The sequence below is a fragment of the Pelobates fuscus genome, chromosome 2, assembly GCF_036172605.1.
Source record: "Pelobates fuscus isolate aPelFus1 chromosome 2, aPelFus1.pri, whole genome shotgun sequence".
In the NCBI taxonomy this organism is placed as follows: Eukaryota; Metazoa; Chordata; class Amphibia; order Anura; family Pelobatidae; genus Pelobates; species Pelobates fuscus.
Genome location: NC_086318.1, coordinates 366,503,660 through 366,531,098, shown reverse-complemented (window position 1 = coordinate 366,531,098; position 27,439 = coordinate 366,503,660). Strand labels below are relative to the sequence as shown.

The following is a 27,439-nucleotide window of genomic DNA, read 5'->3' as shown; positions in this document are numbered from 1 at the left end:
CCCGCCATCTCCCCCGTAGGTAGTATCCCACCGTCTCCCCTGTAGGTAGTATCCAACTGTCTCCCCCGTAGGTAGTATCCCACCGTCTCCGCCGTAGGTAGTATCCCACCCTCTTCCCCGTAGGTAGTATCCCACACTCTCCCCCGTAGGTAGTATCCCACCCTCTCCCCCGTAGGTAGTATCCCACCCTCTCCCCCGTAGGTAGTATCCCACCCTCTCCCCCTTAGGTAGTATCCCACCCTCTCCCCCGTAGGTAGTACACCACTCTCTTCACCAGAGGAATTACAGCTTTCTACTCTAATCACACCTATAGATAGTCATTGATTCTCCTCCTTTCTCCCACCCTACCAGCCATTGAGGATGAAGCTATCCCCTGTACCTGCTTGAGAGCCTCCTGAAGTTTGTGCAGTCCTTCTTAGGGCAACTCTGCGCGGCTCGAGCTGCCGTTTGTCTGATGACATCAATTCAGTCTGCCACATGGAGCTGCCCTGATCAGGTACCGCAACCATTTCCCCAGCACAGGCTCTGCTCCTGGAACCTCTGCCGGCTTAATTTCAGCCCCAAGAGCTGTGTCAGACGCTGGAGTGTTAATTTTTCCATGGCGCCATGTGTGGCCACACAGCTCGAACACCCCAAAGACCAGCCCTGCACACAGATACACACGTTGGCACACACACACACACTGGTATACATTGATACACATATATCAATACCAAAGTTGTAATTTACATATCTGTCGTCTTCATTATCCCGCGCGGTATGTAAGCTGGGTGAAGTTAATAATTTCCTCCCAGCGCTGGATGCCGACATTAAAAGGGCCGGGTCACGCTGCTAAATGGGTGGACTACCCGATGGACCCCCAAACCCTACAGGCACTGATGCAGCCACCCCAGCTACAGAGGCGGTAATTTTTCCACTTATTTAAACCCATGTCTGGGTTATCTTTAATTTAAAAGTTACTGGCTGGGTTATTGGAAATGTCACGCTTTTCATTTGTTTAAGAGCAGGGGCTTTCCACGAATCATATTAGCCCATTACTTCCAAATGGACTGAGGGGCAAGACAGGCATTACATATTTACTAGACCTGGGCATCCCTAGTAGTGTAAATTTTAGATGGATTTGGCATACTACAGAGCACCTTACTATTAAGGAAAAGTATTTCCACTGGCACATAGTGCTGGTGGCTAAGAACTCCTGGTAGTTTAATTATTCGAATAGGCACCTACTTACAGGGCCAGACTAGGACAATAATTCGGCCCTAGCATTTTAAGGCAGAGCAGCTCAATAGGAGTCATCATTGGCACGTACTGACCCTAAAGTGGGCATGTCAGGACATTTCCCCTACAGGGCAGCCCATTTGCAGGGCCCTAATAATGAGCACTCACTTGGGCAAAAATGTCCTGTGTTTGACACAGTGAAAGCTATTCTTATTATATAAAACATATACAGCATAATATGCATTACCATTTTCTCATATTGCAATTACGTGATAAAATTTTCAAGTGTATACATATCTAACATACAAAACATTAACTATACATTAACAAAGATAAACAAAAAGTCCAGACTGAGGGCTCTCTTGAGTCAGATTAGATTTTAATTTAGTAATTTTACATTCCTATTATAGTATCTAGCTATCTTTATATCAAATGTAAGCAGGGTTTATCTATAGACTAATTTTCCTGTATGATACCTAGCCAGTTTTTCAAAGTACTTGGTTCTTTAACTATCCCTATCTCCATTTTCAACTGATAGATTAATTGTGATTTTACTTCCTCCCATATTGGGATTTCTCTGGCTTTCCATTTCCTAGCAATTGATGTTTTAGCTGCTAACAGTGTATGAATTATCAAGACAACATATTGATCCAAATTCTGAGACATATATAGTTGTAACAAAAATAACTGTGGTTTCTTGTCGACCTTAATTCCTGTCCATGATTCAATATTCATAGTTACCATATCCCAAAATCTTTTTATCTCACCACATTCCCACCATATATGTAGCATTCCTGCCTTATGTTCCCCGCAGCGCCAGCATTTATCCGATGCATCCGGGTACATTTTAGCAAGTTTATCTGGCGTTAAATACCATCTATTCATGATTTTGTATTGGAGTTCCACTAGGTTCAGACAGTGTACATTTTTTATGGTCAAATTCAGTGCTTTCATCCAGTCATCGTAACTTATGTTATTGTCTATTTCCTTCTCCCATTTTGATATCACTAGACCAATAATTTCTTCCGGGTCAGTTTCGATTAAATTAAAACACTTTGAGACTAACTTTTTAATAATAGTATGGTCTTTTAATAATTTTTCCAGTATTAAATGTTTCGCTGAATAATTTTTTAATAAGTGCTCTTTAAGATACCCCTTTATTCTCATATAGGTAAATATCTCTTTAGCTTGTAGCTTATATTCGTCTGTTAAGGTATTAAAATCTTTTATCTTACCATTATCTATTATATTGTTGATTTTGTTAACCCCTGCATTGATCCAGCTCTGGATGTTTAGATCCATTATATTTTTTTGCAGCTGTCTAAAATCAATGCTAGTAAGCAGTTTGTCTTGTAAGTCTAGATCTTTTCTTAATTTATACCATATGGGGATTAAATTGTTTAGGATCAAGCCCTTATCATAATTACCCTGTCTAAGGTTTTTTCTATGATCTGTCTTCCAGAAAAGAGAATATATATCCTCCTTTATTTCATCGTTAAGTAGACTCTGTTCCATTTTAAACCAGATTTGTTCTTTTGCTAAATCGGATTGGGTTATTATTGCTTGTGCTATGTTACAAACTCTCCAAGTATGATTTAATTGTGGGATTCCCAGTCCACCCGATTTTATCTTTAACTTTGAATGGTTTCTACTTAATCTAGGACGTTTTTGACCCCAAATAAATTCATTAATAATTGATTGTGCTAAAGATAGCCAGCTTTCTGAACAGTAAAGGGGTAGCATGCGGAAGAGATACACCCACTTTGGGTATATATAGAATTTTATAATATTTATTCTCCCCCACCATGATACTTCAATTCCCTTCCAATTATTCAGGGTTTTTGCTGTATCTTTCATTAGCCTTAAAAAATTTTGTTCCATCATATTATTCGGTTCATTAGTAATTTCTATGCCCAAAACTTCCATGGTTTTTTTTCACAATTAAATCCGAATTTGTCAAATAACTTTTGCTTAATATTTAACGTGAGATTGAATGAAAGTGCTGTAGACTTGCTTAAGTTTAATTTATATCCTGGATAGAATGAATATTCCTCTATAGAATCCATGACCTTTTACATGGATTTCACGGGGTTTCTCAGAGTAAGTACCACATCGTCTGCATACATTGTAAGCTTTAATGATTCCTTCTCTAGTTCTATTCCTTTTATAGAGTCATCAGCTCTGATTTTGTGTGCTAATGGTTCAAGACTAATCAGGTATGATATTGGGGACAGGGGACAACCCTGTCTTGTTCCATTTGTTAACTGGAACCATTCGGAAGAAAATCCGCTTCCCACTACCCTAGCCGTTGGAGTTGTATATAAAGCCATGATAGCCCTGGTGATATTACCTTGAATTCCAAAGCCAGATAGGGCTTTCTCCAGAAACTCCCACCTTACCCTGTCAAAGGCCTTTTCGGCATCTAATGACAGGGCAAGGAGGGGGATCTTGTGTCTGGTTGCCAAATCTGCCACATCTATAAATCTCCTAATATTAGAAGTTGGGGCTCTACTGGATATAAACCCCACCTGGTCTTGATGAATAATACTTGTTATTACATTAGATAACCTGACTGCTAAAACAGAAGAGTAGATTTTAATATCGCTGTTAAGTAATGAAATAGGTCTATAATTTATTACTAATTCCAAATTTTTCCCAGGCTTTGGAATTGGAACTATGTGGGCTTTTAACAGTTTGCTGGGGATATTTCCGTATGACATAAAGTCATTAAATAGTTTGGTAAGAGGTTCTATTATATTACCCCTAAAGGTTCTATAAAAGCAGTTACTAAACCCGACAGGTCCTGGTGCTTTTTTTGATTTTAATTTTTTAATTGCAGATTCTACTTCATTTTGTAAGACAGGTTCATTTAATACTTCCAGTTGAGCCTCTGTTATACACGGGAGTTTGAGTTCTGTAAAGAATTTGGAAATATCATCAGTATTGTTTCCCCCGGGTAGATTATATAGTTCTGCGTAATATTTTTGAAATGCGTTACCGATCTTCTCTGGCGACAGGACTACTTCTTCTCCGTTTATTTTTATTTTAGAAATAATTTTTTTAATTTTTTCCTTTTTTAATCTATTTGTTAGTAGTTTATCCGCTTTATTCCCTTTATAGTACCAGTTTCTTCTTAAACGTTCTAACGCAAGGTTGGATTTGTTTATCAATATATTATTAATACTCTCTTTTATTTTTCTTGATTCTTTACTTATTTCAAACGATATTTTTTTTTAATTCTGTTTTTCCAATCTATCATAATCTATATAAAGTTGTGCCAAGTTTTGTAAGTTTCTTTTTTTTTCCTCTGTGCCCATTTTTATAAAGCTTCCCCTGATTGTACATTTAAACGCACACCAGAGCGTAGATAAGGAGATCTCAGAATTATTATTTTCTCTGAAATAATCTTCTATAGCCTTTTGTATTGTGTCCACATTTTGGGGTTTTTTTAACAAGTATTCATTCAATCTCCAGTTAGATCTAGTTTTGACAAATTCTTCTTTGATTTCTAAAATTAGAGCATTATGATCTGACCATGGGATATTAGTGATCAGAATTTTCTTGACCCTTCTAACAATATTTATTTCTGTCAATATGTAATCTATTCTTGAATATACCTGATGCGGGAAGGAAAAACAAGTATAATCCCTTTCCATAGGATGCCATATGCGCCAAATATCCATAAGACCTGCCTTTTTAATTACCTCGTTAAATTTTTGGGAGGATTGTTCTAACTGTCTCTTGTTCTCATTTTTTTTTTATTTATTTCTGTCCATATCAGGGTCTAGTATACAGTTGAAGTCTCCCATATATATTATTTCCCCTTGTTTAATTTTTTCGACTTTATTCACCAGTTTATTTAAAAACCTTATGGGAGCTTTATTGGGGGCATATAGATTTACAATTGTGTATCTCTGATTGTTTATCTCTCCAATTATTATGAGAGTCCTTCCTTCGTCATCTGAAACTTGGTGAATTAACTTAAAATCTATCTTCGCAGAAATTATAATTGCTACTCCTCTTTTCTTGTTCTTGGGCATAGAGGATCTAAAAATATGTGGGAACTCTTTTGAGCTAAACCTATCTTTGTCATTTTTTAGCCAGTGTGACTCTTGTATTCCACATATATGTATTGACTCCTTCCTAATAAAATCGGTGAGGATAACTCTTTTCTGCGGTGTATTTAACCCCCCTTACATTGAGAGATGCTATTCTAAGCATAACTTAATTCTATCTGACCCCTTTCCCCTCAGTCTGGACAACCAAAAAATAACATAACATACAAGACATTGCACCCCTACATTTAACATTAAAATAAATGGTTCCTTTCCCATAGGAGCCATAAATATCCCTGCGTTCCTTCCCCCTGTATGTCAGGAGGGAAGAAATTTACAGATTAACCACCCTATATGGTTAGGTGATGGGATATACTAACAATTCTATCAAACGTGTAAGAAATCTGCGAGTTACCCTGAGTTCAAGCGGGGATAATAATATGAATGAGAAAAAAAAAAAAAAAGAGAAAGAGAAAAAAAAAAAAAAGAAAAAAAAATTTGCTTTACATTCTTTACCTAGATTCCTTCTCTCTCCTTTCCCCCTGTATTATTTATCTTTAGTGCTCATGTCCAATATTATTTACTTAAAGTGTAATAAACTCTCTCTGTTTATTATTTATTTAATTTCCCTATCCTTCTCCCTTACTATTTATACTAATAATATCTATTTTTTCAGTGCTCAAGTGCTCCCCTCCCTTGAATTTTACTTCTTTTTACCTGGAACAACTATCATATGGATTCATATTTAGAGTCCTGTAGGGACTTGGATCTCATTGCCCTCATAATTTCTTGTTTAAGTCTATATGAGTTTAAAGCTGCAATGACGTCTCTTGGATGCTGGGTTGGAACACACACACACACTGGTATACATTGATACACATATATCAATACTATAGTTGTAATTTACATATCTGTCGTCTTCATTATCCCGCGCGGTATGTAAGCTGGGTGAAGTTAATAATTTCCTCCCAGCGCTGGATGCCGACATTAACCCCCTAAGGACACATGACATGTGTGACATGTCATGATTCCCTTTTATTCCAGAAGTTTGGTCCTTAAGGGGTTAAAGGGGCCGGGTCACGCTGCTAAATGGGTGGACTACCCGATGGACCCCCAAACCCTGCAGGCACTGATGCAGCCACCCCAGCTACAGAGGCGGTAATTTTTCCACTTATTTAAACCCATGTCTGGGTTATCTTTAATTTAAAAGTTACTGGCTGGGTTATTGGAAATGTCACGCTTTTCATTTGTTTAAGAGCAGGGGCTTTCCACGAATCATATTAGCCCATTACTTCCAAATGGACTGAGGGGCAAGACAGGCATTACATATTTACTAGACCTGGGCATCCCTAGTAGTGTAAATTTTAGATGGATTTGGCATACTACAGAGCACCTTACTATTAAGGAAAAGTATTTCCACTGGCACATAGTGCTGGTGGCTAAGAACTCCTGGTAGTTTAATTATTCGAATAGGCACCTACTTACAGGGCCAGACTAGGACAATAATTCGGCCCTAGCATTTTAAGGCAGAGCAGCTCAATAGGAGTCATCATTGGCACGTACTGACCCTAAAGTGGGCATGTCAGGACATTTCCCCTACAGGGCAGCCCATTTGCAGGGCCCTAATAATGAGCACTCACTTGGGCAAAATGTCCTGTGTTTGACACAGTGAAAGCTATTCTAATGATACATGTCTTTTGTGTTTGCTGGTGACTTGTCTCTGGTTTCCCCATGAGTGGGGCACAAACCAGAGATCATAAGAGTGACAGTGTTAAAACAGGGTAGAGTGTGTGTGTATTTGTATGTGTATACAGAAGAGACTACATGTGATGTTGTATCCATATGGAGGTTGCTTATGGTGTTAATGTGTGTTGGGTAGGCTGCATATGGTGCAATGTGCATGTGGGATTGTGTGTATGTCTGTGTGGATGGGGCTGTTCGCAGTCTAGTGTGTGTCTGGATAGTGCAGCAGTGTGTGCCGGTTGTGTGGGGAATAGGGTTGTAGTGTATTTGTAGATAGGGAATATACAGAATGTGTAGAGGGGGTAGGGGATGTAATGTGTATGTGTGTGTGTGTGTGTGTGTAGAGGGACTCTAGTATATGGGAGGATATGGGCTATACTATGTCTGTGGTGGATAGGGGGTGCACTGTGTGGGAGTAAGGGACTTTGTTGTATAGGGTAAGGCTGCACTATGAGAGGTAAGGAGTAGTAAAGGGGTGTACAGTAAGGGTTATGGGTGCTGCACTGTGTAGAGTAAGGGGTTGCACTGTGGGGTTGTAAGGGACTGAGGGCTGCACTGCAGGTATAATGGGCTTTATTGTGTGGGTAAGGAGCTAAACAGTGAGGAGGGGTAGGGGATTGCACTCAGGGGCTATGGGGCTAAGGGGCTACACAGTGAGTGGGTAAAATCCTGTATTGTGAGGGGCTACTGTGGGGAGTAAGACTGCTCTGTGGGGGTGGTAAGTGGCTGCATTGTGGGTGATAAGGGGCTGTACAGTGGGGGGAATGGAGAATGTACTGTGAGGGATAAGGGCCTGCACAGTGGGGTGATAAAGGGTTGTATAGTAGTGGGAAAGGGGCTGCACTGTGGGGTTTAGGGGCTGTACTGTGGAGAGGTGCTTAAAATATTAGCATACAGTAGTAATTAATTATATTAATTTGTTACGATCCCCTCTCTTTCACTTACCTTGGGCCAGGGATGGGAATAATGATCCCCAGTGGTCCTCTTGGGCGCACTGCACCAGCAGCGGTGCTCTTTCGTTGCTTTGGTAACCCACCGCAATGCTCTGATCACTTCAGGGAGCATTTCACTGCATTCTCCCCTGCAGTACATAGGCTTGATCTCCCTGACTACTGTGGAACCCTTTCTTTGCCGACCGCGCAACTTTCTCCTTGCACTCCGACGTGGAGGGGCCGGCAGGGAGAGGATGTGATCTCCCTGGTCGGCCCCAGTTCATGGCCACTGTGACCCATCAGCATTTGCCCTGTTTTCCTGATGGCCAGTCCGGGCCTGCCTACTTACTGGAGTTTAGGGAAACTGAGACTGTGCAAAAACATTTTTTTTTAATTCTAAAAATTAGAATGAAAAGAAATGTGGGGCATTTTAAATTAACGTTGACCTAGTATTAAAAAAAGCAGTGCGGCAGCTAGCTTTGTGCAGCTTCTTTCCATCACAGTCAGTTTGTAAGAAAAAATGCAAAATCAAATAAAAAATCACAGCAGCCAGTTACTTTCACTATTTGCTGCTAAAACCAAATTAAATGAAATCTTACAGCAGTTTACTTCACTGCTGATTGTGAATGAAAAAAAATGACACAACCAGTTAATTCACTGCCTGTGCAAAAAATAAAACCTAATACTGACAGAGCAGTTACATCACTGCCTGTATAGTTAAAAGAAAAGAAAAGAAAAACACTGACAGAGCAGTTACCCCACTGCCTGTATAGTTAAAAGAAAAGAAAAGAAAAACACTGACAGAGCAGTTACCCCACTGCCTGTATAGTTAAAAGAAAAGAAAAGAAAAACACTGACAGAGCAGTTACTTCACTGCCTGTACAGATTAAAATAACACACATACAAATAAAAAGAAAAACACTGACAGAGCAGTTACCCCACTGCCTGTATAGTTAAAATAAAAGAAAAGAAAAACACTGACAGAGCAGTTACCCCACTGCCTGTATAGTTAAAAGAAAAGAAAAGAAAAACACTGACAGAGCAGTTACATCACTGCCTGTACAGACAAACAAAATCCAAATCTCACTGACACAGCCAGTTACTTCACTGACTGCACAAATCATAGTTTAAAAGAAAGTAAACCCTGACTGTGATATTGATGTTACAGCACTATCGCTTTCTAGGTAAACAAAAGGTGACTGGAGTACAACTAAAACGCTGGGCAGGTCTACCCTCATCCCTTTCAGCTTGGAGCTCTCTACCCACAGCCCAGGAGACAACGTAACGCCGTAACTTTACCTTTTCTTCATGGTCCCTCGTTGTCAGGGAAAGAGATGTTGAAGAAAATTCACAATGCTGCAGTAGGCTAGGAGAGGGTGTTAAAAGAAAATCCAAGAAACAACTGCCGCTGCTCTGGTGGAATAGATGGAGTAAATGCTTCGTATCGAGATGTTAGGGTCTCCTGTATTACTCGTGATATTAAGCTCTCCAGTGGTGGCTATAAAGAGAAGACATAAGAAGTTACTGTACTATTTACACATTGTACAACAACACATCCAATAAGAGTTACCATTCCTAGAAAGCAGTATAAGAACACCAATACGGATGTAAAAGATGGAAGAGTGAGATTGCAGAATGCCAAAAGCTATATGGATAAACTGGTGTAATTTTCCTATTATCACAGTGTTCTAGCCATAGTGCCAATGAACAAAAGGAAAAATTAAAGGCTAGATTGCTTCAAGAAACACTATAGTGTTAGGAATGCAAAACTGTTTTCCTGACACTACAGTCTCCCTATGCTTCCACTGCACCCAGGCCATGACCACTTACCTGATTCCAGCGCTAGGGTCCCTGGGTGCTGGATCGGGGTCCTCTTTCTTCAACCTTCCACACCGTGCTTTCCTATGAGGTTTTTCAAGATAGTTGGGTACAAAGGGACAGGCACAGCTGTTTGGTTAAGGACAGCGGTGTATGGATATGGCTGGAGTGGACACTTTAGAGCTTGCAGTGCTGCCAAGTTTAGATATTGTTTCCAATTACCCCATAATACTCAGATATACATAGTCCCAATCACAACCAGTAATCCACGGTCACACCATATTAGCCCTTTGATCGTCCCTCTTATATTTTCATAAACTAGTCACTCATTTTGTTACATTGATTTTTCTGGTCTCTGTTTGAAGTTTCCGTATACTTACTGTTCTTAGCACAAAGGGGGGATCTAGCCTGCCAGCCTCCAGCTCATCCCAGTCAATGGACTGGAAGAAAGGATGGAATCGGATGCTGCTAGCTGCCCCCAAGCGCTGAGATGGATTTTTGCACAGGAGCTGCAAATGGAAGAGTAGAATGTCAACAATAAAACCGCCACTGCCTTTATTCATTTACTAAAACACATGCAAACACAATATAGATATCTGTAAATCTGTATGCAGCATCACAAGGTTAAAGGGACATTCTAAGAATCAAAGGTGCAAGATTATTACTAGTACACTCGCTTTTATCTCCACTCGACTTCATATGTTGAATGCAGTGTTTAAGGTTCTCCTGCTCTCAATAGGAGACACTACCTAACCCAGCATCAGTTCCCGATTCTCTCTAGTTTTAGTCATTTTATCACTGTGTTCTTGATTGTTTAGTTGTGTATATATTTTATTTCCTGAAATCCCCTCCTTAAATATTATCCTGTCTTATACGACTATAAGGAATCTTCCCAGCGATGGACTGCTGGTATGAGCTATAAGCATTTGACTGAATTAATTTATCTTTTTTTCGATATTACCATATATAGATACCATTGTCATTTATGGCCATTCCGTGTCACTCTTTGTTAATAGTTTTCTATAAATATATGTTCTCTTTTTTTAGCTGTGCAAAGAGTAAGTTTTTCATAGAATTGTTTTCTTTTTCAGGACATTAATCTAGACTGCCGGATCATACACACCTTTTTCACGAGATCTTTGACCTGTTTTCTTTGACACTCAGGGTGGTCTGTGGTGTCATGAAGCATTGTTTGGGCAGCATTTGGATTTTTTGGAAATGCTCTCTTGGCCAGTTTATGAAGGATTAGACCATAGGCCCACCAATCTACTGCAGCATTGTATTTTCTTCCTTTCCGCATCTGCCAACATAATTTCAGAAATTATTAGTCAAGTGTTTCCGTACAGGAAAGAAGGTATTACTGTCAAATATAATGCTGTTCTCATCGTCTGCCTATTAAAATAGGAAACTTATAAAAAATATATATTTCACTACAAATGTGCAATGATTCGGAGCAATATGACTGGTTGGGACAGTATAGACAATCACTGAAGGTGTTTTTCAATTTTAAAGAATTGTCTTTAAAGTTTGCAGGACCTAGCCAAGCACTGTTGCCATCAGCCATAATAAATAAAGATGTTAACCCATGCTCATTATAATATCAACCATAATACCTTATTACAAAGGAGAATAACATGAGCATTGATAGAAATGTTGAATTCTAGTTCTTCATCTTCATAGCTATAAAGATCTGTTTAGCTACAGAGTGATTGTTGCTCTTGGTGAGGTGTAATATGATCAAGTCATGTAGCCTCAAACCCAAACAGTAGCCATGGTCAATCCTACCTCTGGAGCCATATAATCTACAGTGCCTGCGTAACCCTTTGCTTTCCTCTTGCCGTGCATCTCCAGCGCCAGTCCAAAGTCGCCTATCCTGATGTGACCCACTTCATCCAGCATTATGTTCCTTGGCTTTATGTCTCTGTAGAGAGAAATATCATAAGATGTATAGTTTATTGAAGATCTGTCATGAAACAGGTCGTTTACATGGCTTACTAATAGTAAAATACTGGAAGTATGTACAAATCTATTTATGAGCTATAGCCAATCAATGAAATAATGCCCCATCAATTCACAGAGAAATGAACAGGCTGCTTATACCTGAATTTAGGAGACAATTTAAAAAAGGATTTTGTAATTAAGTTTTAATTAATGCAGTTTTGTACATTTCTCTTAATCAGGTGGACTAGAAATGACCATTCTGCTTCTTTCTTTCTTATCCTGCCCTTCCTTTTTTCTGCTCGGCCCCACACGAGTACATGTTTTTCTCAAACGTAAGTAAAAAGCCTCTTCTTCGTGTAAAGTTGAAACGGTTTGTATAATGCCCTCTTACAGGTGAAGTGTGAGAGCAAAAAATCTTAACTCACCTGAGAGAAAGGTAAAAATGTAGCTAAACAATATGGATAAAAAAGGAACAGCACAGTGTAGAGAGAGCAAGCTTATAAATATATCGCTTAACGAAGATGTGTTTACCGATGCACAATGTCGTGTTGGTGGAGATATTGGAGTCCACACGCAATCTCCGCAGCGAGGAATCTAATAAACAAGAATTCAAATATTAATCAACAAAGTATTTAATATAAAATGAACTTACTTCTTAAAATGAGATCTTCCTAAATGAGCTGACCTAGGGAAAATCCACTGTAATAATTTATATATATATAAAATCAGAGCTCTCTCCTGCCTACATTATTCACTTTTCTTACTGTCACATATACTTTTTCTAGTATTACTGGTGTGAATACTTTTTATTATCAAATATGTTTCTATTGCAAACTTCAATAATATTTCTCTGTATAACACGTGTATACCTTGTTAGGACATCTATACCATACATAGCAGGCATCTTCTTATCCCTTTTATTGACTAGCTTCCTTTATATTTGCTATTACTCATTGTGGCAATTTTCCATCCATTTACATAGCTCTTACATGTTCGGTTGTATGCAAAATGTCTTGTGCTTATCTGTTGTTCATATTGTTGCCTAGTGTTATGTGTAAAATCAGTATTATATGTTATGAGTCTATTTAGCACCAGTTGCAGTAGGTTTTTGTCTATTTTGAGCTCCTCGGTATATCTATATCTTTGATCTGCCTCTAATTACAGTTTTTTTTTTTTTTTACCAGCTTGTCTTTCTCACTCTGTACTGTCTATCACTGTATGAACTCACACACCGGCATACTTGCTCTAATTTTACATGTTGATCACTGGTTGCATGCAGCACACACTGTGATTTCACTGTTTACCCTTAGACACTTCAATCACATGCAACCACAGTCCTCTATCTCCTGCATCTCCTCCTATTTGTCGATTCTCGGCTTCTACGTTTGATGATCGATTGGACTCATGTACAGTTATGCTTTAGCTGAGATTAGCTTCACTCTTTCTACCCTTTCCTCCTTGTTTATATGTCGTTGTTTTTATACCCCGACACATTTTGTTATACATTGTATGCTTGTTTCTTAGCAACACTAGGTGTATGTGCCCACACATTTCTACATCATCACGCAACATGGGTTCATACTGAGTTAGCATTTTGTAGAATATTTATATTCAGAGTATATTTATTGTATATATGTTTCAGACTCACTGATGTTCCTAATTTTTCTAAATTCTTTATCTATGGCATTCACCAGTGTCTACCAACCAATGCTAATAGTAGAAAACGTGGTGGTGGGCAGCTGTATATTGTTTATTGATAACTGTCTCCTTTCACTCCCACCCAAATTAATTCCTTTCCAATCCTCCTGTCATTATATACAGTGGCTCGATGTTGAGAATTGTACTTCTGTTCTTTTAATAGAAAAACATTATTTAACATTGTTCCATAAACTTTAATGATATTTTTAATCTGTGAATGTTTATGCTGGGTGATTTGGTCATTATTCAAACTATTAGAATTTTATTTGAAACTTCAGGGTTCCTTTACCGACCCTCTTTTCCAAAAAAAATCTTTAAATGTGACTCTTTCCTCAGCCCTTGTCATATTTCTTCCTGTTAAATCTTCTCATTGCTCTGACCCATATTTCCCCTCTCATCGTCCGGTCTCCATTTTAAGCATTGTCTTTTAAGACTTACATTGCAATGCAAGGTTCCAGTCTGAGGTTTCTTTTCAAGAAGCTGTCAAGATCACCACCATGCAGATACTCCAACACGTAGCATAGATGGGTCTGGTTGACAATAAAATACAATGGGATATACTTCACAACACAAACACTTAAACATCAAAAAGAAAACTTGTTAAAACATATTTCTCGTACTTTGCAATATTTTTTTCTATGGCAATCTAAATCCTAGAGCTGTGAAAAAAAAAACGATGCTCTGTTTAAGGAACCAACTGTAATGGAGTGCCGTTGATCACTGTGTTTATGCCATTTTGAGAAGAAAAAAAAACATGCGGAAACATGAATGCCTTGATTTATAATCCTTAAAACGTATTAATATTGGAATATATATATACATATATATATATTTATATTCAAAAAAATAACAGATAAATCAAAATGTAACCCAAAACTGACACTAGATGTTTTCTAAGAGTAAATTTGGAGATACCACTGATCACTCCTGAATAGGCAAATTCACAATTTTTTTTGCTTCCTGTTAGCCTTGAAATATCGGAAATTCAATTCTTCACCTAAGTTTTGAAATATCGAAACTTCAAAGTGCAAGAGTTCAGAATGTTGGCAAATACACAATTATAGCGTTTTGGCATCAAGTTGAGATTGGCGCATTGAAACATAATTTTTGTTCTTGCCAGCACAAACATGATCAACTGCATTGAAACTGACCTGAGAACCCTCTGCAACGACTCCTAGGGTTGAGTGTGCTGATTATCTTTGTTCCTGAGAGATGGAACATTCCTTTGGCACTTTATTTTTAGTGTCACTGGTGCCAGGAATCTAGCAATCCCTCTGACACTGCACTTGAGAGTTCAGCACTTTTAGTGCTTAAGGGACTGAGCATCTCTCTAGTACTGTAACTGCTATTCACATCAAGTTAACAAAATACATAGCACAAACACAATTAATATTGCAAACTTTGAAAGAAATGTTTAAAATATAGCCATGTGAAATATGCAAAGAACACAAAATAAGTACAAATTTGAGCATTCCATATGTAGCCTAATGGATAATGCAAAAATTACTCTTTCTAATTATGAGTTGCTAATCTTTCTTAATCTGGATGGAGATAGTGAACGAGCTAGGTATGGGTTAGAAAGTATAAACCAATTTGCCACAGAAAATTTAAAGCAAACATCTGCAGATATATTGCTGGTTGGTTTGTTAATGGAAAGTTGATTTATGACCATTAAGGAATTACCGGGATCTGAAACGCTCCATAGGCTTTGGTTAGGTAAGGACTTCCGGCTGCCATCTCCAGCACTCGACGTTCAGTGAGTGTCCTCTCGCAGGCTTCAGTGAGAAGGTCTTTCTTTCTCACTATTTTCAAAGCCGCCACCTTCTTCGTTGTTTTATCCGATGCCAGGAAGACCTGAATGACACATAAATAAAAAGGCTTTCAGAATGTTGTGTCAATCCTTGTGTGATAACATATCTATTAGCATGATGTATTTAAAGGAAAACTGACACAAATGTTTTAAATGTAGCAAGCTATATTTACCTTAAAGGACACTATAGGCACCCTGACCAGTTCAGCTCATTGAAGTGATTTGGGTGCATAGTTCCAGGCTCCTTGACCCTGCAAAGGTAATTATTGCAGTCTTTAATAAACTACGATAATTACCTTTGAGGGTAAACTCCAACTCTAGTGATTTTCTACCAAACAGCCACTAGAGGGTTTTTAGGTGACATTTGGTCGCCTAACTGATGCTGGACGCCCACACGCTATGCATGAGGACATCCAGTGTCATGTTAAACCCCCTATGGTAGAAATACTAATGCAAGCATGGCCATTGCCGTGCATATGCATTAGGTCTTCCCTGACGGATGACGTCAGCAGGGGAGGAGCAGAGGCAAACCCAAACCAGCGCCGACAGGGCTTTAACTCCTTCTGCAGCATGGGGGTGAGGGCTGTGAGGCAGGGGGAAGCTATGGTGCCAGGAAAACAACTTTGATTTCCTGGCACTATAGTTTCCCTTTAAGAAACCTACGGTGTCGTTATTATATTACAGACATATCTTGTAAAATACATTAGTATTTAGTTTTTTTAGCCTTTCTCCTTTAAACTATCTTTAATATGCCCTATGATCTCATTACACCTAACTTGATAAAAAACACAACAGAGTAGCTGTGCACAAATCCAATCCCTGCCCTGTTTATATACTGCATTCTGTACCAGATATGGCTGATTGAAGCTAATATATCAGATAGATTGTGACAAAAGCATATTCATTCACAGTGTTTAGCATTCTAATGGTATATCTAAACCATTGGCACCACTTATAATTTATTGCAGCGATGGCGAACCTATGGCACGGCTGGCCACCTTCGGGCCCCCACACGAGGCGGGCGGCATCTTCTATAGCACAGCAACCTCGCACTGCTTAGTGATGCCGGGAGCCAGAATATGATGTCAGACCACTCACAAATCCACTCACTCTTTACTTGCTAAGGTGCTCCTCCAGCCTTTTAACAATACATACACTCATAGAAGGGCACTCACTGGCCTTCTTAATTTGCAAACTTTATTCACCAATTGATGTGGAAACAATCAATTAATTGATTACCTTGCGTATCTGCCCCCGGGCCAAATTAAGAAGTAATGCGTGCATGCTCCAGACACAGACACAGGTTTCGGGTTAATGAAAAACTTGAGGAATGTTTATTCTGAGGGGACGGCATGCCCCTTATAAAGCAAAATGACACCATATGCATTGTCAGAGATAACATGGAATAATACATCAATAATTGGAGGTCTCCCCCAGATTCCAGCGCCATCTTGTTAATAAGGGTGTTAGTCGATGTCAAGGGGAAACACCCTAGCGGCCATTTTAGGTAAATCACATATAAAGTTGAATAATGCTGATTGTAGTTATGCTGAGTAAATAGGCATTTTACTAACATAAATTGGGTTAATATTTTTGTCCACAACACCAATGTTCAGTAACTTTACAGTATCATCAGCGTTTCAGTCCTAGTCCAGATGAGGACCAAAACTTTGATGGTATTGTAAAGTTACTGAACATTGGTGAATAAAGTTTGCAAATTAAGAAGACCAGTGAGTGCACTACTTTGAGTGTGTATATATATATTATTTTTTTTTACCACACACGGAGAATATTGCTGTAATTGAACAGAATATTTTTATTATAGTAGCGCACATCAGCTTTAGAAAATACACAGCAAAAATACAAATATCAGCACAAACAATAGCACAAACAAAAAGAGAATCCAGTGCATTGGTTCTTAACAGAGACCCAAATGTTACAAATGATACAGTATTAGCTGGGTGACCCATTGTACAATCACATAATTAACACAGTAACTTCCTGTGTATTGTAGTATGTAAGGAAGTATACTCTATAAAGCTTTATTAAATCTTCAAAATGTGAAAATATCCTCTATTGCACTTTTATTTATTCAATCCATAAAACATAAGCATAGTAAATGTTTTCTTAAGTAGAAATGATTCAGTTTCCATAACAATAGACTGTGATACAGTTTCCATTGACATTTAGTAGAAATGTATCTCTCTCGTTATCCTACTGTATCTTTGAGAATGTCCATCATTCCTATCAGGTCATGTGACCAGGAAGTAGCAATTGTAGTGACAGTTGGAGTGGATTAAAGGGACTCTATAGTCACCATATAAAAGCAAGAAAGACAGGTCCCCCAGCCTTCCTTCTTGCTTTTATATGAACTTTCATTCATTTAAAAAAAAAAAATCGGTGTTTTTATATTAAAAACTTACCTCCGTTCCAGCGCCGAGCTCCCCGCTAGGCCGCGCCCCCTTTTTCGTCAAAATGACGAAATCGCGGGGCCCAATGGGACGGCTTCGCGCTGGACCAATCGCGTTCTTCATAGAGCGGCATTGAATGCCGCCCTATGAAGAACCTGAGCGCTTTACCGCGCATGTGCGCGGAATGCGCGTTCGCGAGCTGAGCTGTCTGACTGACAGCTCAGCTCGCTTTCTAAAATTATCAATAATAATTTAGGGCCCCCACCCGCCCTGTGCGGCGGGTGGGGGCCCTAAAATTATCAATGAGGGGGGGACCTACTGTCCCCCCCCCGGCCCCCACCCCTGTGCGGCGGGTGGGGGCCCTAAAATTATCAATGAGGGGGGGACCTACTGTCCCCCCCCGGCCCCCACCCCTGTGCGGCGGGTGGGGGCCCTAAAATTATCAATGAGGGGGGGGACCTACTGTCCCCCCCCCGGCCCCCACCCCTGTGCGGCGGGTGGGGGCCCTAAAATTATCAATGAGGGGGGGACCTACTGTCCCCCCCCGGCCCCCACCCCTGAGCGGCGGGTGGGGGCCCTACAATTATCAATAAGGGGGGGGACCTACTGTCCCCCCCCGGCCCCCACCCCTGTGCGGCGGGTGGGGGCCCTAAAATTATCAATGAGGGGGGGACCTACTGTCCCCCCCCCCGGCCCCCACCCCTGAGCGGCGGGTGGGGGCCCTACAATTATCAATAAGGGGGGGTACCTACTGTCCCCCCCCGGCCCCCACCCCTGTGCGGCGGGTGGGGGCCCTAAAATTATCAATGAGGGGGGGGACCTACTGCCCCCCCCCGGCCCCCACCCCTGAGCGGCGGGTGGGGGCCCTAAAATGATCAGTAAGGGGGGGGGACCTACTGTCCCCCCCCGGGCCCCCACCCCTGTGCGGCGGGTGGGGGCCCTAAAATGATCAATAAGGGGGGGACCTACTGTCCCCCCCCCCGGCCCCCACCCCTGAGCGGCGGGTGGGGGCCCTAAAATGATCAATAAGGGGGGGGACCTACTGTCCCCCCCCCGGCCCCCACCCCTGAGCGGCAGGTGGGGGCCCTAAAATGATCAATAAGGGGGGGGACCTACTGTCCCCCCCCCGGCCCCCACCCCTGAGCGGCGGGTGGGGGCCCTAAAATTATCAATAAGGGGGGGGACCTATTGTCCCCCCCCCGGCCCCCACCCCTGAGCGGTGGGTGGGGGCCCTAAATACAAAGGGGGGGGGGGGACCCTAGTTAACCCTCCCCCCCCAAAAAAAAATATCTCCCTACCTACCCCCCTCACCCTAAAAATAATGAGGGGGGACCATTAACTAAAAACCTGTAAAAAAATGAGATAAAATCAACTTACCATTCGATGTTTTCTTTCTTCTAAAATCTTCTTTCTTCAGCCCCAAAAAAGGCCAAATAAAAATCCATAATAACCGACGCAATTAAAAAAAAAAAAAAAAAAAACCGAGCGCAAAAAAAAATAATCCATCTTCACCCATGGAGGGCTCCGCGCAGACTGAGCTCCGCAGGGCGGGGGAAGGCTTATAAAGCCTTGCCCCGCCCTGCAATTAGGCTAAGAACACTCTGATTGGTGGGTTTAAGCCAATCAGAGTGCTCTTTGTCATTTTACAAGCGTGGGAAAGTTCTTTGGAATTTTCCCACGCTTGTAAAATGACACAGAGCAATGTGATTGGATGGCTTGAAATCCATCCAATCACAGTGCTCTTTGTCATTTTACAAGCGTGGGAAAGTTCTTTGGAATTTTCCCACGCTTGTAAAATGACACAGAGCAATGTGATTGGATGGCTTGAAATCCATCCAATCACAGTGCTCTGTGTCATTTTACAAGCGTGGGAAAATTCCAAAGAACTTTCCCACGCTTGTAAAATGACAAAGAGCACTGTGATTGGATGGATTTCAAGCCATCCAATCACATTGCTCTGTGTCATTTTACAAGCGTGGGAAAATTCCAAAGAACTTTCCCACGCTTGTAAAATGACAAAGAGCACTCTGATTGGCTTAAACCCACCAATCAGAGTGTTCTTAGCCTAATTGCAGGGCGGGGCAAGGCTTTATAAGCCTTCCCCCGCCCTGCGGAGCTCAGTCTGCGCGGAGCCCTCCATGGGTGAAGATGGATTATTTTTTTTGCGCTCGGGTTTTTTTTTTTTTTTTTTTATTGCGTCGGGTATTATGGATTTTTATTTGGCCTTTTTTGGGGCTGAAGAAAGAAGATTTTAGAAGAAAGAAAACATCGAATGGTAAGTTGATTTTATCTCATTTTTTTTACAGGTTTTTAGTTAATGGTCCCCCCTCATTATTTTTAGGGTGAGGGGGGTAGGTAGGGAGATAAGTTTTTTTTTTTTTTGGGGGGGGGGGGGGGAGAGGGTTAACTAGGGTCCCCACCCCCTTTGTATTTAGGGCCCCCACCCACCGCTCAGGGGTGGGGGCCGGGGGGGGGGCAGTAGGTCCCCCCCCTTATTGTGAATTTTAGGGCCCCCACCCGCCGCACAGGGGTGGGGGCCGGGGGGGGACAGTAGGTCCCCCCCCTATTGTGAATTTTAGGGCCCCCACCCACCGCTCAGGGGTGGGGGCCGGGGGGGGGCAGTAGGACCCCCCCTTATTGTGAATTTTAGGGCCCCCACCCGCCGCACAGGGGTGGGGGCCGGGGGGGGACAGTAGGTCCCCCCCCTATTGTGAATTTTAGGGCCCCCACCCACCGCTCAGGGGTGGGGGCCGGGGGGGGGCAGTAGGTCCCCCCCCTTATTGTGAATTTTAGGGCCCCCACCCGCCGCACAGGGGTGGGGGCCGGGGGGGGACAGTAGGTCCCCCCCCTATTGTGAATTTTAGGGCCCCCACCCACCGCTCAGGGGTGGGGGCCGGGGGGGGGGGCAGTAGGTCCCCCCCCTTATTGTGAATTTTAGGGCCCCCACCCGCCGCACAGGGGTGGGGGCCGGGGGGGGACAGTAGGTCCCCCCCCTATTGTGAATTTTAGGGCCCCCACCCACCGCTCAGGGGTGGGGGCCGGGGGGGGGGGCAGTATGCCCCCCCTTATTGTGAATTTTAGGGCCCCCACCCGCCGCACAGGGGTGGGGGCCGGGGGGGGGGCCAGTATGTCCCCCCCTTATTTTTTATTTTAAGGCCCCCACCCACCGCACAGGGGTGGGGGCCGGGGGGGGACAATAGGTCCCCCCTTATTGATAATTTTAGTGCCCCCACCGGCCGCACAGGGGTGGGGGCCGGGGGGGCAGTATGTGCCACCCTTATTTTTAGGGCCCCCACTCACCGCTCAGGGGTGGGGGCCGGGGGGGGGGGGAGGAGAGTAGGTCCCCCCCCTCCCCCCCCCCTTCAACCACTATTGTGGCCAGACAGCATCCCTGTGGGTTCGGGCTTCAGCTGTCAGCTGAAGCCACGCCCACAGCAGTGCTGACAGGCTGTCAGCACACAAAGCGCGTTCACAGTGCTTTGTGTGCTGATAGCCCGTCTGATGCATTCACCCAGAATGCATCGGACGAGAGGCCTTTTTAGGGCCTCTGAACTCGGAAGTCCCTCTGGTGGCCGTCTGATTGACTGCAACAAGAGGTGTTCCAAGCTTCCAATGTAAACGCTGCATTTTCTCAGAAAATACAGTGCTTACAAGAAAAAGGCTCCGGGTAGCTGTAGCACTCACCTAAACAACCTCATTAAGCTGAAGTTGTTCAGGTGACTATAGTGTCCCTTTAAACTGGCCATAATTACAGTGAAAAATCACAACAAACACTATCAATTTCCAGTACTACTAACTAAATGACAATTAAATATCCAACAGAGGAACATGTAAGAAATATGGAATATGGAATTTATTCACCAAAGAGTATGTTGATGTCAATTGAGAAGGCAATATTATTTGGGTTAAAATGGGTGAAGGCCTACTTTAAGCTAATTTTTATAATTCTTCCCATTACATACTGTTTAGGGAATTAACCCTCATCTTCCTATTGTTCCTGTGTTACTGTGTAATTGTCTCATTTATTGTACATTTCCCCCCCTTTCATAATATTGTAAAGCGATGCAGAATTAGTTGGCTCTATATAAATGCCAATAATAATAATAATAATAATAATAACCTTGTTTGGTTTTTAATACTGTGCACTGCCCATAGAACTAATCTTAAAATAAAGTAGAGAGAAAATGGGAAGGTGGGACCTCCCACTTGAAAAGTGGGGGGAGGCAGGTTTCACTGAGATTACAACCGATTAAAAAAATCATTCTTAAATAGAAGATATTTTAAATACAATTTTATTAGAAAAATGGTTAAAGGATTTATACCAAGTAATAATGGATGAAAACATGTGCTAAAATAAAAATGTGTAACAAAAAACAAACAATAAATGAAAGAAAGGGGAGCAGGTCTGGTCTTAATTATACCAGTGCTAGTCTAATTTGTAACGTTACACAGGGTTATGCCCGTATTACTCACCTAACCCTATCTAAACAACAGAATAGGTTTTATAACCTATCTCTGAATCTAATTTTTCAATACATTTTCTAATTGATGCTAAAATAAATTGACATTAAGTTCAATCTTACAGGGGAGCAAACAGAATATATTAATGTATTTTCAAGTTAAAACCAGCAATAGATGAAACTAAGTGACCACAATCAGAGACAAATCACATGTTTAAGCTTTTGAATATAAATCTTTAAATGATTTGATAAGGGTGTACATCCTATAACCAATTATTGAGAATTATATTAATCAATAATGTGTTACATCACCCCTAAAAATTCAGTTTCTTTTGTAAAAAACATATCTGCTGTGTAAATGGATATTTCACAAATTGCGTACCTTTCCATAGCCACCCTTGCCAAGCAGTCGGTGGAATGTAAATCTCTCCAGCGAAAGAGATGAATCCAAAGATGGACCTGGATCTTCTGGAGAGTCGCTGATTTCTTCATTAATTTCCTCTTCACTCGCGCGTTGTTTTCCTTCTTCATCTTTAGGTTCTTCTTTCTTCCTTTTCTTCACCTGTAGCTCTTTCCTGATGTCACTGTCCTTGTTGTCTTCTTTTTGTTGTGTTCTTCCTCTGCTCTCTACGTCTTCAGCGGTCCTCTTCTTCGTCTTCTTACCATCCATGTTTGAGTTTGATGGTTTTAATCCACGAATTGTCGAATAAAAATTTTGCCAACTGTCACCAATCAAAATCGCTCTCAAAAGGTTTGAAGTGAAGTGGCAGGTGCATGAGCAAGTTCTATGTCATGAGTTCTAAAGTGCTCTGATTGGTCAGAAACTGCATTGTGTTGTTTTTTTTTGTTTATTTTTAAATCCCAATGATTATTATTTTTATTTTTTATTCATCTTTCATAATAAATAATTCATATTTCTTAAAACTCTTTGTAAATGTATAATTTCAAATATATTTTAGGTTTAGTGTTTAGCTTCTCATCTATGTCATTTGTGCAGAGCTGGCAGTAAATATGGCCACCTCAGTAGAGATCTACATGTCCATTTTCTTACTCGGTGTCTGAGTGCGGCACACTAGGCCTTGTTACTGCACCAGGTTGTGTGCGTGCATCCTTTTGACATCTATATTTAATCTGTACAATTGCTGCTCACTTAATTAGGAAATTGTATAGAGGTTTAATATGTACTTAAAAAGGACCTTGTCACCCACGCATTTTGTGAATGAAAGCTCCATTTTGAGTACTCGCTTTGTGTCCGACAGTCTCTTTGGTTATTACTGACCGATGCAGTATATCAGTTCATTCTGATTTGCGGCAGTGCATTTAGGTAACGTGTATGTATTGCCCCACACAAAGTCCTCTATGCTGTTAGCATGTAGCAAATTACCACTTATAGGTATCAGCAATTTAGGGCAAGAAAAGGCAATTTATGCCCTAAAAAAATTATCTTTTGTTTTTTTCTTGTTTTAGTTAAAGGGGCACCCTGAGCACCAATACTATTGCAGCTTAATATAGTGGTTTTGGTGCCTTGGTGCTCTCTTTGTATGGTGACAAGTATAACCATTGCCATTTATGAGAAAAAGTTGTGTTTATGTTTGTCAATCAGTGTGCCTCTAGTGACTGTTAATCATACTGCGTTTAGAGGCATTTCCATGTAAAAACGTGTAAAGTTTTCTTTGTTTGACATCATGATGATGTCAAACGCAGTCAAGTCTCTCCATAGAGAAATACCGTAATGCATCTCTATGAAAATAATCCTATTGCCACTTGCCATGCATGCACAGTAGGATCCTCAATGCTTTTCTATTGAGGGGTGTCCTGAATGTAAAAACCAATAAGAACATTTTAATGTTAAAAGTACTATATGTAATCATAAATGCTGCCTGAGCCTCTATTTATTAGAGATTATGAATGAGGCAAAATATAGTATGCAGGATCTGGACGCCTTACCTGGCAGTCCAGCTTAGTGCTAGCATTGGCACATGCCCCTTATCATTATAAATACTGGCCCCACAGGCAGGGGATTTCAGTAAATGGATTGTCTTGCTGGCCCTAATCCTAACTTGAACCCTAATCTTTTCAAATAGTGTTTTATTATTATTTTTTTTTTTTTAAGAAAATAACGGTAAAAAAGTGAAAACAATTCATCCACAACTGTATATATAGTTAATGTTAGGGCCACCCAGAACTCCTTGCAGTAGTAATATCACTGCAAATTTGTGATTTCTATGGGAAAAGCAAGTCTTATGGCTTGACTGGTGTGCAGATTTTTGTTTAACATTTAACACAAGAGAAAACAAAGAGAAACTGGAAGCTAAAGGGAAACACTCAATAGGTGGGGTTAACCCACAGTAAACTACCAAAGAAGTAACAGGCAAGAGGAGAAACTGGAGTGCCCTTAAGAAATTAATTAAAATGTAACTTTTATTAATACGATAATAAAAAATCACTGAAAAGTGTTTAAACATCAATAAAGTAATAACATATTGAATGTGTAAAAATTCATCAGCAATTTGTAACCCCGTGTGTCTAGGACAGCGTAGTGCCTCAATCCTAGCACCTAAGGATCTAAAGTGATGAAGTAACAGATATTAAGTGTATAAAGATTAATCAGCAGATTTAGACAACAAATGTCCAGGACGGCATGGTGTCTCAAACCTAGCACATAAAGATATCTAAAGTTGTAAACCGAACATAATTGTGGTAAAATACTACATATAAAAGTTCAGTTTAAACATGCAGATGGATCAAACATATAGGTATATAATAGATGAAACACACAGAGGATCTGTTCAAAAGTTTTCAGAGTGCCTCTGACACATGTTCATTGCAACAAAACAATGTTGCAGTTAATGCTTGGTAAAAGTAGCTAATAATGCTAGATCACAATATAGAGCTTAAATAGCTCTGATGCATATTCATAGCCACAAAACAATGTTGCAGTTCATGCTTGGTAAAAGTAGCTAATAATGCTGATCACACTGTAGAGCTGAGATAGCACGAGCTGAATCACTCAATCTGTTAGAAAAAGCGGGAGCTAGACTGTCAGGACTAACCTATAATAATAGGTATGGAACTAATACAGCTGCTTATCGGAAAAAGTGAATAGCCACCCATCTCTAGAGAATAAAGAGGATGGAGGCTAGTTCAAAACGTCTGCTCACGAGCTAACAGAAAAACTGCTCAGGATTCATGAAGGAATGGGGAGATACCGGTCAGACTCCACACTTACAGCTGTTGCTGTGAATCCCCGATGGCCCCTGACGCGCGCGTTTCGCCACAACTCATCAGACTTCAGGTGGAAGGGGTTTTCAATCACAATTTTCTCCCCACCATAACCTTTTTGGTTTTTGCTATGTATATATATATATATAAATATATAAATATAAATATATATATATATATATATATATATATATATATATATATATATATAACAAAAAATAGCAGTGACTGGGTTGCACTCACGGTCTTTTGTAGAAAAGGTATAACTTTATTCCATAAGTGGTAGAGAAATCGACGTTTTCGGTCCACACAGGGACCTTCCTCAGGATAAAATGACAGATCCTGAGGAAGGTCCCTGTGTGGACCGAAACGTCGATTTCTCTACCACTTATGGAATAAAGTTATACCTTTTCTACAAAAGACCGTGAGTGCAACCCAGTCACTGCTATTTTTTGTTCTATCTACATCCCCATGGGATTTGGCACCCGGCAAGTATTATTTATACTATTTATTTATTTACTTCAAGCAAGAGTGCATGGAATCTTCTATTTTTGTATATATATATATATATAAGAAAATAGGACCTTAAGCCCTTAATGACAGATGACGGACCGGGTCCGTCATGCTGGGGAAGCACTTAACGCCAGATAACGGACCTGTGGGTTTAACGCTGTTGCTGGGTGCCTGTGAGTCAGGGGCAGACCAGCAACAGCAAATCGCGATGTCCCAGCCCACGTTGTCACAATGCTGCTGGGATATCAGATCCGCTTCCCTCCACCTCTTGTGGGTTTTTGAAGTGGAGAGAGACAGATCGTTGTTACATTGTGTCCCTGAAGTTAATTAATTTGTTTGAAGAGGTTCCAAATCCCCTTTACCCTGTCATTTAAAAAAAAAAATAATTAACCCTTTTCCTGCTGATTGATCACTGCCAGCAGTGATCAAAATACAGATCACAGTACTTTACTGTGATTTATTTTGTATTTATTTTTTACCCTCAGGGGTTAAATTAGATTTTTTAGTAACCTTAAGGAGTTAAATTTTAATATTTAATTTTATTAATTTGTCATTTAGTTAGTTGAGGTGGGTGGGAATTTAGTGCTAAGCTGATAAGAAAAGAAAACAAGTAAAAATAAATAAATTAAAGTTTAGTTATTTAGTTAAAGTTTATTCCCTTAATCCATAATGCTTAGGAAGTATAGTGCAGAGGAGGCTTATGCCGACAAACACTGCCTCCGAGAGTGACGCAGGGAGTGATGCAGGCGACAGGGACTGTGTGTAAGATACTGCTGGACCATCAGGAGAAATCGCCGATTCCCCTAATGCTAAAAAAATGGCGCAGATTACTGGGTACCCCCTATTAATTTTTCACCAGAAATCCCAGAGTTCACTGCCAATCCTGGGATACAAGCTGACCTGTCTGGTTATAATGCGCTGGATTGTATGCAGCTGTTCTTGGGAGATTAGATTTTTGGGAAGATAGTCACGTAGACTAATCCGTACGCTGAGCAGTATCTGGCACACAATCAAGAGTCTCTTGTCGCCAGGAAAGAGAGATGGAACCCAACCAGTGTGCCAGAATTGAAACAGTTCTGGGCACTGACAATGCCAATGGGGATAATTAAAAAGCCCACAATTAGAATGTATTGGTCTAAAAACCCCATTTGCAATACCCCCATTTTTTCCCAGACAATAAGTAGTAGGGACAGATATAAAGACATACTGTGATTTATGCACTTTAGTGACAATTCCCCCCAAAAAGTCATCCACAGTATGATTTTCTATATAAAATACACCCTCTAATTGCCACTATTTATAACTCAAAAAATATATATCTCTATTGATGAATCCCTCGTGAAGTTTAGGAGGAAGACTGGGGTTTAAACCATACATCCCATCCAAAAGATCCCAATATGGGATAACATTTTATAAACTGTGTGAAAGTGGCAGTGGCTATGTGTACACCTTCCGTGTATACAAAAGAAGGGATAGCCACCTCGATCCCCCAGGTTGCCCATATATAGTAGGGACAAGTGGGAAAATTGTCTGGGACCTAATCATGCCATTACTAAACAAGGGATATCACTTGTATATTGATAATTTGTATAATAGTATCCCACTTCTAAAAATGCTG

General features: G+C 40.8%; 1 protein-coding gene across 1 annotated transcript in view; it reads right to left on the bottom strand.

Annotated features, from left to right (window-relative positions):
* LOC134586353 (protein kinase C-like) overlaps positions 1-22,756 on the bottom strand; it is a 53,280-nt gene extending 30,524 nt beyond the window's left edge. Inside the window, exons 1-7 of the mRNA XM_063441826.1 lie at positions 22,469-22,756; positions 15,089-15,259; positions 13,844-13,965; positions 12,239-12,301; positions 11,552-11,687; positions 10,890-11,066; positions 10,147-10,275 (exon numbers count right to left, since the gene is read on the bottom strand). Of these exons, the coding sequence (XP_063297896.1) occupies positions 10,147-10,275; positions 10,890-11,066; positions 11,552-11,687; positions 12,239-12,301; positions 13,844-13,965; positions 15,089-15,259; positions 22,469-22,756 (1,086 nt within the window). The remainder of the gene's footprint in view (positions 1-10,146; positions 10,276-10,889; positions 11,067-11,551; positions 11,688-12,238; positions 12,302-13,843; positions 13,966-15,088; positions 15,260-22,468) is intronic.
* Between the last annotated feature and the right edge of the window lie 4,683 nt (positions 22,757-27,439).